Consider the following 18,495-nt stretch of genomic DNA (forward strand, 5'->3'; position numbering starts at 1 on the left):
TGGAACCAAGCCCTGAGATATCCGATCTCTCAATAGATGGTATCTCTCAACAAAGTACATAACAAAGTACTTACCCCAAACAGCACACAGCAAATGGGGTTTAATTCAAGTCATGTAATCACCCCCATCAGCACACAGCAAAAAGGCGATACTCAAGTCATGTAATCACCCCCATCAGCACACAGCAAAAGGGTGTTACTCAACATAAGGCATGTATTCTCAAATATGAAATCAAAAAAAAGGATGGGTTTAGGTCGAGTGAGATAAAGTACACCCTCGTCTGAGTACCCATTTAACATATACAAAGCACTTTAACAATTTCACATCAAGAACAACCCAATTACTCATTTGATAAAGCTTGGCACGAAAAATGATACAATTCACTGAGCTTGACCGTCACCGTCAAAAACCTAACAATCTGTATTGACAGATTATATACACACATAAGTGAAACGGCCACACAATAGCAGTTTATAACTTAAACGATCGAATACGGTCGAAAACGGTCAAAAATGACGTTAAGGCCAAAAGAATGTCGAAATTGGCCGAAACGGCCGGAATGGTAACAAAATACCAAAAGTAGACCTAAACGGTCCAAAACGGCAAAAACGGTTGAGAAATGCACGTGCGCGTCCGTAAAAATGAAAATGGTACAAAACGGGTTACACGATTTTGCCCATAACTGGAGCTGTGGTTATCGGATCAAAATGTACTAGATGGTGTCTTGAACCTTAGACAAAAGGTTACAACTTCCATGAAGATACCTCAACCCATTTTTCAGTGCATCCAAGTTAAATTTGCAAAATACAGGACTAGAACTCCAAAGGCTAGTTTATCTTTCTCGTGAAAATTTGGCGGCATGCCCCTTGTGTTTACCCATTTTCCAGGCATTTATGGCTTCAGTATTTTCCTCAAACAAACTCAAATTTATATACAAAATAATCTCATTTCAATAGCCGTTCAATAGACTCAAGGTCATACAGGTACAAAATCAAGCTAACGACATGTGCGGAAATGAAGTTTAACAAAAGACAGATTTGACGTGTTTTTGCGTAACGGACACAACCGAGGCTACGTGTATCGGATTGAGGTACAATTTATACTGTTTTGAAGCTAAGGCAGAGAGCTACAACTTTGGTGAAGACCACCTAGTCTAATTTCTAGTTTAACCCAGTCAAATTCCCAATTCACAGAACCAAATTCCAACTAATCGGCTAATTAACCGTACTGCCTTCAAATGGCCATCTCTCAAGCTACCAAAGTTCATTCAAGACGTTCTTGGAGATGTTGAAAAGCTAAGACAAATTAATAAAACTTTCATGTTTTGGAAAATAGCTAAATCAGCACGTATCATAGTGAATAGACACGGTCAATTGGATGAACTGTCTAAAACGGATCACTGGATGCATCCTAGGGCAGTGAGGGTATTTTGGTCTTTTCATAGGATAAATTTGCTCCGATTGTGTTGAAATTTTGTAGGCAACCATAAAATGTCATTATCTACAACTTTCATGTTTTGTACTAAGCCTAGTTCGGCCTCTAACATGATAAAATAGAACCGGACAGAACTGAAGCTAAGATTTCCAGAAATCTGGAATTTTTGTTATTTCAAGCTATAATTCATATTTTCACCTTGAAACTACCACTACTACTACCTTTACAAGATCATATACCACATATATGCATCATACAACACCAACCCACAAGAAACCCTAACTCAAAGGTCATCCATCCAATCATCAAAACTCTTTGAAACAAGCATCACAAGCACTATACTAACATTAATACCCAACTTAATCATGATTAATGGAAAAGAAATGGTTGATTAGCCATTATACCTCAAGGCAAGACCTTGCTAGGATGATCCTTCACCTCTCCTTGATATTCTTGGTTCCTTAGGCTTCCCAAGCTTCCAACTAGTGATTGATCGGTTTAGTTTTTCTTGTTGGCAATAAAAAGGTTGGATTCAAGGTTGAAGATGGAAAACTCTCTTCACTCTCTTGCTCCTCTTGCTCTCGGCTAACCAGGGAAAAAAATGAGAAAGAATGAGCTCAATTAAGGGATAAGAAGGCAAGACAAAAGGTTGGGCAAGAAACCATAGATGGGTGACACTTGTCACCACCAAAGCCATCCAAGTTTCTCTTTCTTTTCCTTGCATTTTGGGCCACGTGTTTCGGTTATGAGGCTGAGGATGAGGGGGTGATATTTTGCAAAAACATCAAGGGTATGTGGTGGTAAGGAAGTGGTGGTCAAGTGGTGGGTTCAATCGGTAGTGATCGATACCGTCGGTTCGAGCCGATTTTCTTAAATCGCGTATACTAGGGTTTTTAACTTCTAATCACTAACTTATTATTATCACTTCTAATCATATAATATTTCCTCATCCAAAACTCACTCTTACCTACCAAATTTGATCCTCACTCCGTACCGAATAGTCACATTACGAAAAATCGTGAAAACCCTAATTCGCTCTAACTTGGAAACGGACAACGAAAACCCTTACTTCTATATTCATTTACACTTATTGTGGGGTGATTGGGTAGTAGGGCCATAATAAATGAATAATTTCCAAATAAAAGGGCATTTTTAAGAAAAACGTGAGGTGTTTTACAATTCCATAAATTGAATTTAGGGTTTCGGTTAAAATAGGAGAAATTTAAGAAAACGGTCAGTCACAAGTGAAACTAGGGTTTTGATTAGACTTTTAGGGTTTCCAGTCTTTTAAAATAAAACAAGGTTTTAAATCAAACCTAAAGAAATAACTTTAGTTTCTTCTTTAAAACAAAATAATGTTTTATAATAAAAATAAACTAAAGAAACTGTAATATCCTCTTTGAGACTAAACAAAAGATGATCATAAAAGTTGGGGTTTCACAAGGGCACTGAGGAGAAGTCTTTCGAGGAGGATCCGGAGGAGGACCCTGAGGAGGAGGTTCCGCCTGATAGTCCTGCTGAGGATTAGACTAGGATTGATAAATCTTTTGACTTGTATAGTTAAGATTAACTGGGGTGGTGCTAGTTCAAAGGCCATTGTATTTTGCTTGACTGTGTCGCCTACTTTTGAGGCACCTAAATCTACTTTTGACGTGCATGACTAATTACACTTTTGCAGCACTTGTGTGCTATATTTTTGTAAATGCCCCGCAACTTGCTAATTGTACGAACCTTAAAGTGTTAATATATGTTGATTATTGCTATTTCCAATGTTTTCATGTTGGCTCTTATTTTAAGTATTTTCTCGCGTAATTATTTTATTTTTGCCATTAGGCATAACTAGGATTATGGACGGACGAAGGAGTGGTAGAGGTCATGGGCGTGGGGCTAGGCAAACCCAATCTCAAGGGGATGATCAGGGATCGGCGACTGGGCCGACCCAGGGACAAGAAAATGTAGAGGGTAACCAAGTGGCTACTGCCATTAATCAGATGACTGATATCCTAGAACGATTAGCAGAGCGACAGGGTCCAGGGCCATTTAACCAACTCGAGGCCCAGAATAGAGGGGACAATAGAGCCTTGGAGAGGTTTTTGAAGTTTACTCTGCCTAAGTTTATTGGAGGACTTGATCCCGAGTTAGCGGAGAACTGGCTGGAGAGGATGACCAATATTTTTGCCGCCTTAGATTATACAGAAGAGAGGCAAATGAACTTTGCTGCCTTTCAGTTTGAGGGCATTGCACGTGCTTGGTGGGACGTGATAAGGGGAAAGTGGGAGAGAACGCAGACCCCTTGGACTTGAAAAAACTTCACGAGGGAGTTTAATGAGAAGTTTCTTCCGCCTCTAATCCAAAAGAAGCGGGAGGACGAATTCATAAAGTTCAGGTAAGGAACCTCTAGCGTGATTGAGTATGATGGAAAATTCACTAAGCTTTCTAAATATGCTCCAGAGTTGGTGGTTAATGAGCGAAAAAGGATTAGATGTTTTGCGCAAGGGCTTAATGTGGAGATTCAGGAGGGGTTGGCAGCAGCGCAAATCTCTACGTTCACTGAAGCCTTAGAGAAAGCGCAGAGAGTTGAAAGTGCAAGTTTGCAAGTTAGGGACTTTCATACTAAGAAAAAGAACATTCCCAGTTACACCTCTGGACAAGCTAGTAAAAGTATCACACCTTCCAAGATGGGAAGAGAACGGGAGGAGTAAGGATCGCTGGAGCTCCAAGAGGGGCTTTATCAAGAGGAGGTCGTAGTGGACAAGGTCAAGCGAAAGGAATACCTTCTAGTGGTCCGGCCATAACTCCTCAAGTTAGTTGTGGCTACTGTGGCAAGTCACATCACTCGGAGAATGATTGTTGGAGGAAATCGGGAAAATACCTGTGTTGCGGTAGTGCCGAGCACCAACTCGCAAGTTGTCCGATTGCGCCAAAAGTAGGAGGTAGTACTTAACGGCCAGAGAAATAGGCATCTAAGCAGACTAGTGCTGGTGGAAGTCAACCTAAAGTGCCAGCTAGGGTTTATGTACTGGATCATCAACAAGTTCCCGATTCTACTGTGGTGGTCGAAAGTACGATCCCTATTTTCCACCGTTTAACTAAGGTTTTAATTGATCCTGGTACGACCCACTCTTTTGTGAATTCTAACTTTATGAGTGGGATAGACGTGAAGCCAATTAAGTTACTTTATGATTTTGAGGTTAGAACACCTACTGGGGATCAAAGTTTAATCGTTAACTTGGTGTATAAGGGTTGTGAGATCTGGGTTGGGGAACAGAAATTACTAGCCGATTTGATGGGTTTAGCGATTAAGGGGTATGATGTTATCTTAGGAATGGACTGGTTAGCTCGCTACAATGCACAGTTGAATTGTAAGACAAAGATGGTAGAGTTGTGCATTCCAGGAGAGGCAACTTTAAAATTAGATGTAAGGGGTAAATTAGCCTCATCTGCTCTTATTTCAGGAATTCGAGCTAGAAAGATGTTGAGTAAGGGAGCTCAAGGATTTTTGGCCTTTCTTATAAATACTCCTAGTGATAAGGTGAGATTGGAAGATATGCCCGTAGTAAAGGAGTATCCAGATGTTTTCCCGGAAGAGTTAGAGTCTTTACCTCCAGAAAGGGAAATAGCTTTTAAGATTGATGTGACTCCGGAAGTGGCGTCTATCTTAAGAAGCCATATAGAATGGCTCCAGCTGAATTGAAGGAGTTAAAATTGCAATTGCAGGATTTGTTAGAGCGAGATTTTATAAAGGAGAGTGATTCATCGTGGGGAGCCCCGGTATTGTTCGTTTAAAAGAAAGATAGGAGTTTAAGACTGTGTATAGACTACCGAGACTTGAATGATATAATCATTAAGAATAAGTACCCTTTGCCCTACATTGATGAGCTGTTTGACCATTGCAAGGGGCGGTAGTATTCTCGAAGTTGGACCTCAGGCAGTGTTATTATCAATTGAGGATTTTGGAAAAAAATATACCCAAAACTGCCTTTAACTCGAGGTACGGGCATTTCGAGTTTACTGTAATGCCGTTTGGATTGACTAATGCATCTGCCGTTTGGATTGACTAATGCACAGAATTTTTAAGCCTTATCTAAATCAGTTTGTGGTGGTGTTCATCGATGATATACTGGTGTATTCTAAGACCTTGGAGGATCATGAGAAACATTTGAGAATTGTTTTACAAACGTTAAGGGAACATCAGTTGTATGTTAAATTTAGCAAATGTGAGTTTTGATTGAAAGAAGTGACATTCTTAGGTCACATAATTTCCAAGGACGGAATTAAGGTGGACCCAGCCAAAGTTGAAGCAGTTGCTAAGTAGAGACATTACCTCTATGGGGTAACGTTTGAGGTTTTCACCGACCACAAAAGTCTTAAGTATTTGTTTTTCCAAAAAGAGTTGAACTTGAGACAACGCAGATGGGCGAAATTTTTGGAAGACTATGATTGTACGATCAATTATCACCCTGGGAAAGCTAATATAGTGGCAGATGCTTTAAGTCGTCAAGTGTAGGTAGCAGGATTGATGATTAAAGAATTGCACTTGTTGGAAGAGATTAGTTGTTGGAATCCTCGACTTGAACCGAGAAAAGTGATTATGGGAAACATTGTCGTGAAATCCACTTTGTTGGAACTTATCAAGAAAGCTCAGGAGAAGGACTTTGAAGTGCAAAAGTGGTTGGAGAAAGTGAATAAGGGAGAAAAGTCGGATATTTTAATTTGGGTGTGAATGGCATACTAAGATTTCGAAATCGTATAGTAGTGCCAAAGGACGAAGGGCTTAAGAAGGAAATTTTGGAAGAAACACATCGATCTAAGTACACGGTACATCCTAGAGGGAATAAAATGTACCAGGATTTGAAGAGTTTGTCCTGGTGGGAGAACATGAAAAAGGAAATTGCCTAATTTGTCCAGACTTGTTTGATTTGTCAGCAAGTTAAAGCTGAGCATCAGAAACCATCTGGCCTTTTACAACCTTTAGAAATACCCAAGTGAAAATAGGAAAATATCACCATGGATTTTGTATCTGGATTATCTAGGACACAAAGAGGTCACGACGCCATTTGGGTAATAGTGGATGGATTGACCGAATCAGTTCACTTTCTGTCGATTAGTATGAAGTACCCGTTGGAGAAGTTAGCTAAACTATATTTGGATGAAATTATAAGGCTACATGGGATTCCAGTAAGTATTGTGTCCGACCGAGACCTACGGTTTGTTTCGCGGTTTTGGCAGAAGATGCAGGAAATGCTAAGGACTAAATTAAATTTTAGCATTACTTACCATCCCCAGACCGATGGACAGTCTGAGAGGACAATTCAAACTCTTGAGGATATGTTGAGAACCTGTATTTTGGATTTTGGAGAGAGTTGGAGTAAGTATCTGACATTAGTGGAATTTACTTATAATAATAGTTTCCATTCATCCATTCAAATGGCTCCATATGAAGCGCTTTATGGTCGAAAGTGTAGATCTCCAATTTGTTGGGATGAAGTAGGTGAACGAAAGATTTTATACCCAACTGCATTGCCTTGGATTGAGGAGGCACGAGAAAAAGTGAAGTTGATACGTCAGAGGATTCAAACCGCACAGAGTCGTCAGAAGAGCTATGCAGATAACCGAAGGAAGGATTTAGAATTTGCGGTTAGAGACCAAATTTTTCTTAAGATTACTCCTCTGAAAGCAAGTTTGATGGCAGGAAAAGGAAAGAAACTATAACCGAGATTTGTAGGACCATATAAGATTCTTTAACGTGTAGGAAATATGGCTTCTAAGTTGGAATTGCCACCAAGTTTATCTCGGATCCATAACGTTTTTCACGTATCGATGCTCAAGAAATATTATCCAGATCCGTCTCATGTTCTGCAACGGGAGAATATTGAGATCGACGAGGTACTGACCTATGAGGAGAAACCGATAAAGCTTCTAGATCATAAAGTGAAAGAATTGAGGAATAAGCGAATCCCGTTGGTGAAAGTTCTTTGGAGAAACCACAGACTAGAGGAAGCAACTTGGGAAGTAGAAGAAGAAATTCGAGGAAAATATCCAAATCTGTTTCTAAATCAACGTATGAATTTCGTGGACGAAATTCTCTTAAGGGGGAGAGGATGTGAGGATTCATGTTTTTATTCTTAAAATAATTATTTTTATAATTATTTATCCTAGTATTAGTTAATTATATTATCATTACATGAATTGCTTTTAAATTTCGCTTTATTGCACGCGAATCGAAAGTTCGCGTATTTTACGTCAAAACAGCTAAGTGTAGATTTGATAAATTTATACTAGACTACTAAGAGTAAATAATTACAGTGTAAAATGAATTACATTTGAGGATTAGTGAACAAGTGAAACAAACAAGAGAGAAAAGTGGTAGTACGGGACACTATTCGCGTACTATTCAAAGTTGACCTTGGACACCTTTTTGCACCTTTTTCCCTCCAATCTTCCAAGGGAAGATTCACAACACAAACCCTTCTCTCTCTCCCCTCTCTTGGTCGGCCGAACAGCAAAGGAAAAGAAGAGAAGCAAGCTCTCTTCATCTTACACCATTTTTGCTTCCATTTCCCTCACCAATCTTCACCCAACTCACATACTACTTGGAGGTTAGTTTTAACTTGAAGGAAGACAACATCTAGTGGAATTTCTTTGAAGTTTTGTGGTGAAAATTTCTGGTTTCTTCAAGGGTTCGAGAGGTAAACTTCAACTCTTACAATCTCTCCATTTTTCTTCAAGAATCAAGCTTAGATTGCATGGGTTTACAACCCTAAGCAAGAAATAAGTAGAGGACTTGAGGAAACCCATTTTATCTTGCTTTAATCTTTAGGCTAGCGGTCTTGAGGTGGATTATAGGTAGCTGACTTGTGGTGTAATTAGTTGATTGTGGTTGTTTATGTGTTATTTGAGATGAATACGGTTAGAAAGTGTAGGAAAAATCGAGGACAAGCTGTGCATGAGAGCTGGCCGAAACTGTCCTGTGGTTATCTTGCTTGTATTTCGAATTTTTGTTGGTTGTTTGACTGTGAAATTGAGTGATATATGTTGTATATTGTGTGTACAAAGTGTCAACCAATAATCGTTTCAATTGGTTGCTCAAAACTAGAGTTTTCGAAAAAAGAAATCTGGAAATGGTAATCTGGGCAGCCGAACAGTACCTCTTTGTTCGAACGTATCTCTCTGTACAAAATTCAAAATTGAGTGCCATTAGTGGCATTCAAAACTAGACATTCATAGCTTTCCAATGGTATAAAAATCACCTACTAGTTCATTTTGAATCAACCGTAGTGATTCGGCAAATTTGACTGCCCTGTTGTGACTTTCTGTCCGAGAGTAATGGAGAAGCTGCATCTTGTGGCTTGATTTTCTCTCACTTGTGAACTGATTTTAAAAATGTTTCCTTCTGATAAAATATAGAATTTTGGACCTAGTTTCCAACACCATAAACCATTCTTAATTTGAACTTGTATTGAGTGAGATGTGGCCTGATTTTGAAAGTGCAACAAAGCTGGAAAACTAGAAAGTTTTTCCCTTCTTGCTGGCCGAATGGTCAAGTCTGTTGTGAGATATTTTGTTTCGAAAATTTTGATGTCAATTGCTTATTAAATGTTTATAGGACCTTGGTTTCAAAAATGGATCGAATTGGGACTGATTTCATTGTGCAAAACGTTTGGAAAAGAAAGAAAAGTAAGAGGGCAGATTTGCCTTGAAACATTTTTTCTGAACTTTGGTCATTTTGTTAACTGCCTTCTCACTTGAGTTTTTGCGTGAAATTTGATAGAGAGGAAGTCCACATATGGAATTTTAAGTTTACCAAATTTGACATTATTTCAATAACCTTTCGATATCCAAACGATGCTACAAAGATGGCTTTTCAAATCTAGAAAATTTCTGATCAGTGTTCAAATTTCAACCAAATTTAAGCTGCTATATCTCGACACCCAAAACTCCGAATGTCACGACCCCACCTCCCCCTAAGGCGAACCAGAGGGTTCGGCGGGCCGCCTGCCCAGCTCTCGCCGGGACTCAGTCGTTCACTACAATCCTCAAACAAATACAAGATACAATCTCAAATATAAATCCAATATTCCAACATTTACATATCAAAAGCGAAGCGTCCACGCTTCCGCAGCGCCACTCTGATCCTTGATACCAACTATTATATAGGAGGAAGTCCAAAACTAGACGATTACACATCCAAGCAATTCTAAACGTTCAATACAATCCCAATATGAACGATTACACAAAAGGAAATCCAAATTCAATCCATACATGATATAATCCATGATAAACACTACAAGCCACTCCTTCGCCTTGAGCCCTGTGGAGGGGAATAAAACATTTTGGGGTGAGCTAGAAGCTCAGCGAGTAACCAAGAAATTCAGTTATCAAATCAGTTTCACAATCGTTCATTTCAATAATGTCATGCTTCAACAATCAATGCACTTTCACTTCTCTCATGAGCCAGTGAAATCATGGTACTTAGACGTCCAACGCTCCAAACAATCATTTAACATTGAACATTAACATTGAACATTGAACATTGAGCCCATTGGTGCTCTACAGGAACATTAAACGGTGGAGGAAACGTCGGAGTCTAGCACACGAATTCCAAGTACTCATTTGAGCCAAAACATGTCAAGAACTTATATGCCGGCAGACAAGATATGCAAAAAAAGAAACGATGCAAGAAACATTTTAAAGTCACGTTGCAAGTAGTTTAAGGTCACTCACCTCCACGGCTCATAATCCTTGTTCAATATAGCCAATTCCATCATTCAAGTCCAAGCCTTTCACTTGAAACTTAAGGTAACCAACACTATTAAAATCGGACAGCATTTCCCCTTAATTCCTTTATTTTCCAACCTACAATCAAACCCAATCACATAGCAATTAACCACAATTGCTCAAAACCAGAAAACAGTTTTGACGTCCTTTTGCGGTAATGGCACCAAAGGCGCTACGATTGTCGGATGAAGGTGAAAAACCCACCGTTTCGAAGCTAAGAGATAGGGCTACAACAATGTAGAAGGCCACTCAGTCCAAATCCCAGCACAACTAAGTCAAAAATGCAGAAACCAACCCAGAACCGTAATTGCAGGTTCCCAAATCACATAATGCTGTAATTCGTCTAACTCAGTCTATACAGGTCCAAATGCATAAATTCCAAAGGAATACGGTAGCTAAGACATCAAGCTACATTTCATAAGAAGACACCAACATCCAAATCCAAAGAAATTCCAGTCAAAACAGACGATTACAATCGCAGTTCGCACATTCTGATCACCCAGAACAGCAACAGTAAAATTGACATATCTCACTCTACACTACTCCAAATGACCTGAAATTTTGTAGGAACTTCAAACTCATCAATACCTACAACTTTCATGTTTTGAGAAAAGTCCAATTCGGCTTCTAATCCTATGATCCAAAACCGGACAGAATTAGGGGTGATAAAACCCTAACTTTCCACAATTCAATCCAAACCCAAAATTGGTTGCAATTTCCTATCATATGCACCTACTAGAGCCATAGCCCCTTATTACCAACCATCAAAAACAACCACACCATCAAGATCACATAAAACCAGAAAATTCCTCAAAAAAATAAAAACTTAACCAAATCACTTCAAACCAAGAAATAAATTCACAATAGCCACCATTAGGCATAAATTCAACATCATTAGGTGTAAGAGGATAGTCAATCACTACTTACCAAGTAAACAAGAGAGAGGAAGTGGTAGACCACCTTAGCTTCTCCAAAAAACTTCACTAAGCAACTCACTAGCACCTAATGGAAAGCTTTTATGGAGTAGAAACTAGTTGATGCAATTGGTTTGGAAGATTGAGCTAAATGGAAGCTTGAAATTTGAAGCAATTCTCTTCCTTCTTGAGCTTAAGAGAGCCGGCCATGGAGAAGTAAAAATGAGTGAATTTTGAGCAATTTTTAAGATATTTAACCTTTTGGTCAAAAAAGTCAAAAATTGGAATAGTAACTCTTAAATCCTATCCAATGATACCATGACACTTGGCACCTCATTAATGCATTCCTATCCTTTCTTTTCTCTCTCACATCAATCATTTCACACACTCTACTTATCTCTTAACACCCGATAAATTTTACACAGTATCCGAAACTTAACCTTATTGGCCGAATGTTTCCGAACTTTCGCACTAGTGGGTCCCACGTCCAAAATACGCTTTTAATTTTCTCAAAATCTAACCGATACTAGAAAAATCATCTAAAAACTATATTTACTCATAAAAATTATCTGGGGAATTTTTCTAATAAAGAAAATGTAGAAAAGGCGGGCGTTTAAAAAAATAAACCCTAGAAAATTAGAAAATTTCCGGGTTCTCAAACTCATTTTTTTTCGGGGCGTCACACCGAATCTAGTTCCACTTGTTGTGTTTGAAACCTTGTTTGTAATTCTTATTACATTACAAATTTCAGAGCATGATTCATTTTCTGTGAAATACGCCGAATTTCCAAAGATGACTGCAAAACCAAGACTGGTTCAAACCTGTCCTATTGGAACTGAAACTTTGAGTTGAAAAATGAATGCCTTCCGTTTAGAATCTTGGAAAAATGTCTTCTAGGAACTTTTAGTACTCCGAAACTAGTTTCCAAAGGTATAGAGTTTTCCATTTTTGGACGTGTCAAACTCAAGATTTGATTTTTCAAAGATTGTTGTGCAAAGCTGAAATTTCTCGATTTCATAGAGAATGAGTTTTTAAGAACTTGCTTTTTTCTTTTGATATCGATGAACCATTTTAAACTCGATTTCATGGAAGAGGCAAGTCTCTCATGGGACTTTAACCCCTCACTTTTGAACCTCAATTTTCGAGAGATTAAGATTCTCTTTTAAGACATTGACTTATTCTAAACCCGTGTACATTTTTTCTTGATTAATGCATAGTTGTGAGTAAAAGTTACTCGTTATTTGCTCAGGCGCTCAAGAGGATCTTCATGAGAATCTCGAAGTGGACGCCTAAAAGCTTACTTGCTCAATTACTTACTTTGTGGCTTGGTGAGTGTCAAGTGTATGGAGTGTTGCTACGTGCTTAATTGCTCTCATTGATTGAGTATTTTGAAAGTGTCGAGTCGAATGTGTACTTTATCGCACTCATTCTCTTTTAAGTGAATCATATTTGAATTGTATGAAGTGAGTTTGCTAAGTGAATAAAGTGAAGTGCTGCAATAGTTGTGATACTCCGACTTCTTTAAACCCTAAATTCTAATCAAAAGAAAAAAAAAACCTAGTTTACTTGTGACTAATTGATTTTCTTAAATTTCTCATTTTTAATCGAAACCCTAATTGTAATCAATGGAATTGTACAATCCCGCACATTTTTCTTAAAATTCCTTTTATTTGGAAATTATTACTTTCTAATAGTCCTACTACTCAATCACCCCACAATAAGTGTAAATGAACCTAGAAAGTAGGGTTTCATTTTTCGTTTTCAAGTTAGAGCGAATTAGGGTTTTCACGTTTTTCCGTAGTGTGACTATTTGGTACGGAGTGAGGATCAAATTTGGTAGGTAAGAGTGACTTTTGGATGAGGAAATATTATATGATTTGAAGTGATAATAATAAGTTAGTGATTAGAAGGTAAAAACCCTAGTATACGTGATTTAAGAAAAAACGGCTCGAACCGACGGGTATCGATCACTACCGATTGAACCCACCACTTGACCACCACTTCCCTACCACCACATACCCTTGATATTTTTGCAAAATATCCCCCTCATCCTCAGCCATATAACCGAAATATGTGGCCAAAATGCAAGGAAAAGAAAACAAAATTTTAGTTGGTTTTGGTGATGACAAGTGTCAACTACCTATGGTTCCTTGACCAACCTTTTGTCTTGCCTTCTTATCTTTCATTTCAGCTCATTTTTCCTCATTTTCTTTCTGTTTTGGCTGAGAGCAAGGAGAGGCAAAAGAGTGAGGAGAGTTTTCAATCTTCTACCTTTAATCCAACCTTTTGAGTGCAACCAAGAAAAACTAAACCGATTAATCACTAGTTTGGAAGCTTGGGAAGCTTAAGGAACCAAAAATTTCAAGGAGAGGTGGAGGATCATTCTTGCAAGCTCTTGTCTTGAGGTATAATGGCTGATCAACCTTTCTTTCTCCATTAATCATGATTAAGTTGGGTATTAATGTTAGTATTGTACTTGTGATGCTTGTTCCAAGTGATTTCGATGATTAGATGGATGACTTTTGAGTTAGGGTTTCTTGTGGGTTAGGTGTTGTATGATGTATATATCTGGTATATAATCTTGTAAAGGAGATGGTAGTGGTAGTTTCAAGGTAAAAATGTGAATTATAGCTTGAATATAGCAAAATTCCAGATTTCTGGAAATTGAAGCTTCGGTTCTGCCCGGTTCTAGTTCCCTATGTTAGAAGCCGAATTAGCCTTAGCACAAAACATGAAAGTTGTATATAATGATGTTTTATAGTTTCCTACAAAATTTCAGTTCAATCGGAGCAACGTAGCCTATGAAAATACTGAAATACCCCTGACTACCATAGGTTTAGTCCAATGGACAGTTTTGACATTTCATCAATCTGATCGTGTCTTTTCACCTTGATACATACTGAACTAGCATTTATTCAAAACACAAAAGTTGTATTTCCATGCCTTATCTTTCCAACGCCCCTAGAATCACCTCGTTTGGACTTTGGTAGCCTGAGTTATGGTTGTTTACGTATAATGCGGTTAACTATCCCGAATGTGAGATTTTGGTTCTGTAATCCGGACCTTTGACTTAGATACATTACAAACTGGATTAAGTTATCTTCATCAAAATTGTAGCCCTGTGTCTTAGCTTCGAAACGGTATAAGTTTCACCTCAATCCGATAAGCGTATCTTCGGTTGTGTCCGTTACGTAAAATCACGTCAAATCTGTCTTTTGCTAGACTTCATTTCTGCACATGTCGTTAGCTTGATTTTTGTACTTGTATTACCTTGAGCCTATTGAACGGCTATTGAAATGAGTTTGTTTTGTGTGTAACTTTGGGTTTGATTGAGGAAAAGAATGAGGCCATAAATGGCTGAAAAATAGGAAAATACAAAGGGCGTGCTGCCCAAATTTACGCTCAAGGGCTTGGTAGACATACTTGCAACTTGAGTAAGGGTTAAGAGCGATTACCACTTGAACTATCTAGGATATTGGCGTCTTCTTTTATCAAGGTATATCGGTGAGGATTTGGCCGAACTTGTACCCTTGAGAAATAAAATCATGACTACTAGGAGTATGTTTTCCTTGTACTTTCGACTCAAATGGCATTTCCAAGTATAAATGTTACAAAGTTATATGGTTTGAAAAGCGAGCGAGTGTTTCACGAATATTTTCCAAGTGAATTTCCATGTCTTGATTCTTATTGAACGAAACGTCTACGTTTCGAACCTTAGTCAATTTTTAAAGTTCTGAAACAAAGTTTTATCGCAGATTTGGACTCCAAACCCGGAGTATAACCCAGACGTGGTTACTAGGGGCACTTCATTTTGGTGAGTGCTTCCAAATACCTGATTGAACTGGACACTTGTTTCCAATATTTGATCAATATGATTAAATGATATATGATTCGTTTGATCGGGCAAGAGTGTACTTTATCGCACTTGCCCTTATTTGATATATACTTGTTTATTGTTGAAATTGATTTGATATACTTGTTTATGATGTGTGCACTTCCTGGAATTCCGGAAACCTTGCGGCAAGTTACTCCAGTCGAGCCGGCAAGGGTTTGGTCGATTGGGTAACGAACCCTGGGTCTCTTGTTTGTCGAGTGCAATGATATCTCCTCGACTAATCGGTATACTCGAGTATTACCACCCGTGTTTCTTGAGGATTTTGGGCCCAGTAGGGGGTTTGAATGGTGGACGGAGAGTAGTGTAAGTGATGTTCTACTGGATTGGTTACTTACTTGAAAGTTGACAGAGTGTCAACTATTACGTGATCAAGTTCCTGGTGATGCATTGGGAATTTGGCTCCTGAGAGCCATTCATATCCTTATACTTTGAGATGATTGTTACTTGTAGTGTTATTGTTTCTTTTAAAACTTTACACTCGCTCATTTTGAGATTGCTACTTGAAGTGTTATTGCTCACTTTTATGAACTCTTCATACTCGTTACTTTGCTATATCGAAAACTTGTACTTATAAATAATGGTCAATTTGCTATTTGTGACAGCCTCACCTCCCCCAGGGTTCGGCGGGTCACCTGCCCAACTCACGTTAGGACTCAATACTCTAAAATGAGAAAATAAAGTTCACGCCAAAAGTAAGTTCTATGTACTCGATTATAGTTTCAAAGGTTGCATAAACTAGTACATCAAGTCATACATACCACGAGTATCAGAAAGTAAACCCTAGAAAAGCTGATAACTACAACCACCACGATAACTATATACATCTTACTAGTCAACTTATAACAAGGATAAATTCAACTATTCTCTAATCAAAAGACTAAACACCTTCCCGAGCGATCCCCGCGTCGACCCCCTACTAAGGAAAACAAATGGAATGGGGTAAGCTATATGCTTAGTGAATAATCAGGGGTATAAATGTAAACTCACATCCAAATAACAAGTAATCAGGTTATTTCACATCAATAACAGAAAAGTAACATCACAATGGTAGGATACGGGTGGCTCCAAAGCCAGTTCAATTCCCCGAGCTTGAATGCCTGTTGACACTCCGTCAACCAAAGTACTCATGGTCCGTAGACTCCACTTAACTTTCCCCGTTCACCTTATCAACCCCCGCTGGCCAGTCAACAGCACACAGCAGCTCGAGCGAAACAAAATAACTTAGCTTTCGTCAAAGCTTTAACAAGGAACTAAATCCCAAGTTTAGCATGGAACTATCTTCGATCAAACCCCAACTGGCTCGAATAGTTCGTCTAACCCTTGAAATCGGGCTGGAACCAAGCCCTGAGATATCCGATCTCTCAATAGATGGTCTCTCTCAACAAAGTACACAACAAAGTACTTACTCCAAACAGCACACAGCAAATGGGGTTTAATTCAAGTCATGTAATCACCCCCATCAGCACACAGCAAAAGGGTGTTACTCAACATAAGGCATGTATTCTCAAATGTGAAATCAAAACAAATGATGGGTTTAGGTCGAGTGAGATAAAGTACACCCTCGCCTAAGTACCCATTTAACCTATACAAAGCACTTTAACAATTTCACATCAATAAACAACCCAATTACTCACTTGATAAAGCTTGGCACGGAAAATGATACAATTCACTGAGCTTGACCGTCACCGTCAAAAGCCTCACAATCTATATTGACAGATTATATACACACATAAGTGAAACGGCCACACAATAGCAGTTTATAACTTAAACGATCGAATACGGTCGAAAACGATCAAAAATAATAAAAAACGGTCAAAAATGACGTTAAGGCCAAAAGAATGTCGAAATTGGCCGAAACGGCCGGAATGGTAACAAAATACCAAAAGTAGACCTAAACGGTCCAAAACGGCAAAAACGGTTGAGAAATGAAAATGGTACCAAACGGGTTACACGATTTTGCCCATAATTGGAGCTGTGGTTATCGGATCAAAATGTGCTAGATGGTGTCTCGAACCTTAGACAAAAGGTTATAACTTCCATGAAGATACCTCGACCCATTTTTCAGTGCATCCAAATTAAATTTGCAAAATACAGAACTAGAACTCCAAAGGCTCGTTTATCTTTCTCGTGAAAATTTGGCGGCATGCCCCTTGTGTTTATCCATTTTCCAGCCATTTATGGCTTCAATATTTTCCTCAAACAAACTCAAAGTTATATAAAAAATAATCTCATTTCAATAGCCGTTCAATAGGCTCAAGGTCATACAGGTACAAAATCAAGCTAACGACATGTACGGAAATGAAGTTTAACAAAAGACAGATTTGACGTGTTTTTACGTAACGGACACAACCGAGGCTACGAGTATCGGATTGAGGTGAATATTATACCATTTCGTAGCTAAGGAAGAGAGCTACAACTTTGGTGAAGACCACCTAGTCTAATTTCCAGTGTAACCCAGTCAAATTCCCAATTCACAGAACCAAATTCCAACTAATTGGCTAATTAACTGTACTGCCTTCAAATGGCCATATCTCAAGCTACCAAAGTCCATTTAAGATGTTCTTGGAGGTGTTGGAAAGATAAGACATAGTACAAGACCTTTCATGTTTTGGCAAATGGCTAAATCAGCACGGATCATAGTGAATAGACACGGTCAATTGGATGAACTGTCTAAAACGGATCACTGGATGCATCCTAGGGCAGTGAGGGTATTTTGGTCTTTTCTCAGGCTACGTTGCTCCAATTAAGCTCAAATTTTGTAACCAACCATAAAATGTCATTCTATACAACTGTTATGTTTTGTGCTAAGCCTAGTTCGGCCTCTAGCATGATGAAATAGAACCGGACAGAACTGAAGCTAAGGTTTCCAGAAATCTGGAATTTTTGTTATTTCAAGCTATAATTCATATTTTCACCTTGAAACTACCACTACTACTACCTTTACAAGATCATATACCACATATATGCATCATACAACACCAACCCACAAGAAACCCTAACTCAAAGGTCATCCATCCAATCATCAAAACTCTTTGAAACAAGCATCACAAGCACTATACTAATATTAATACCCAACTTAATCATGATTAATGGAAAAGAAATGGCTGATCAGCCATTATACCTCAAGGCAAGACCTTGCTAGGTTGATCCTTCACCTCTCCTTGATATTCTTGGTTCCTTAGGCTTCCTAAGCTTCCAACTAGTGATTGATCGGTCTAGTTTTTCTTGTTGGCAATAAAAAGGTTGGATTCAAGGTTGAAGATGGAAAACTCTCTTCACTCTATTGCTCCTCTTGCTCTAGGCCGACAAGGAAAAAAAATGAGAAAGAATGAGCTCAATTAAGGGATAAGAAGGCAAGACAAAAGGTTGGGGATAAGAAGGCAAGACTCAATGAGCTCTAGGCCGAATTTTTCCAAACTTTTCGCATTAGCGGGTCCCACGTCCGTTATACGTTCTAAATTTTTCAAAAACTAT

General features: G+C 38.6%; 1 protein-coding gene across 1 annotated transcript; it reads left to right on the forward strand.

Annotated features, from left to right (window-relative positions):
* The first annotated feature begins 4,576 nt into the window (after nucleotides 1-4,576).
* LOC140015164 (uncharacterized) lies at nucleotides 4,577-5,128 on the forward strand. The gene has a single exon (XM_072067066.1). It carries the CDS (start codon nucleotides 4,577-4,579, stop codon nucleotides 5,126-5,128), a length of 552 nt encoding a protein of 183 aa, XP_071923167.1.
* Nucleotides 5,129-18,495: the final 13,367 nt, after the last annotated feature.

This window comes from Coffea arabica, chromosome 10e (genome assembly GCF_036785885.1).
Source record: "Coffea arabica cultivar ET-39 chromosome 10e, Coffea Arabica ET-39 HiFi, whole genome shotgun sequence".
NCBI lineage: Eukaryota > Viridiplantae > Streptophyta > Magnoliopsida > Gentianales > Rubiaceae > Coffea > Coffea arabica.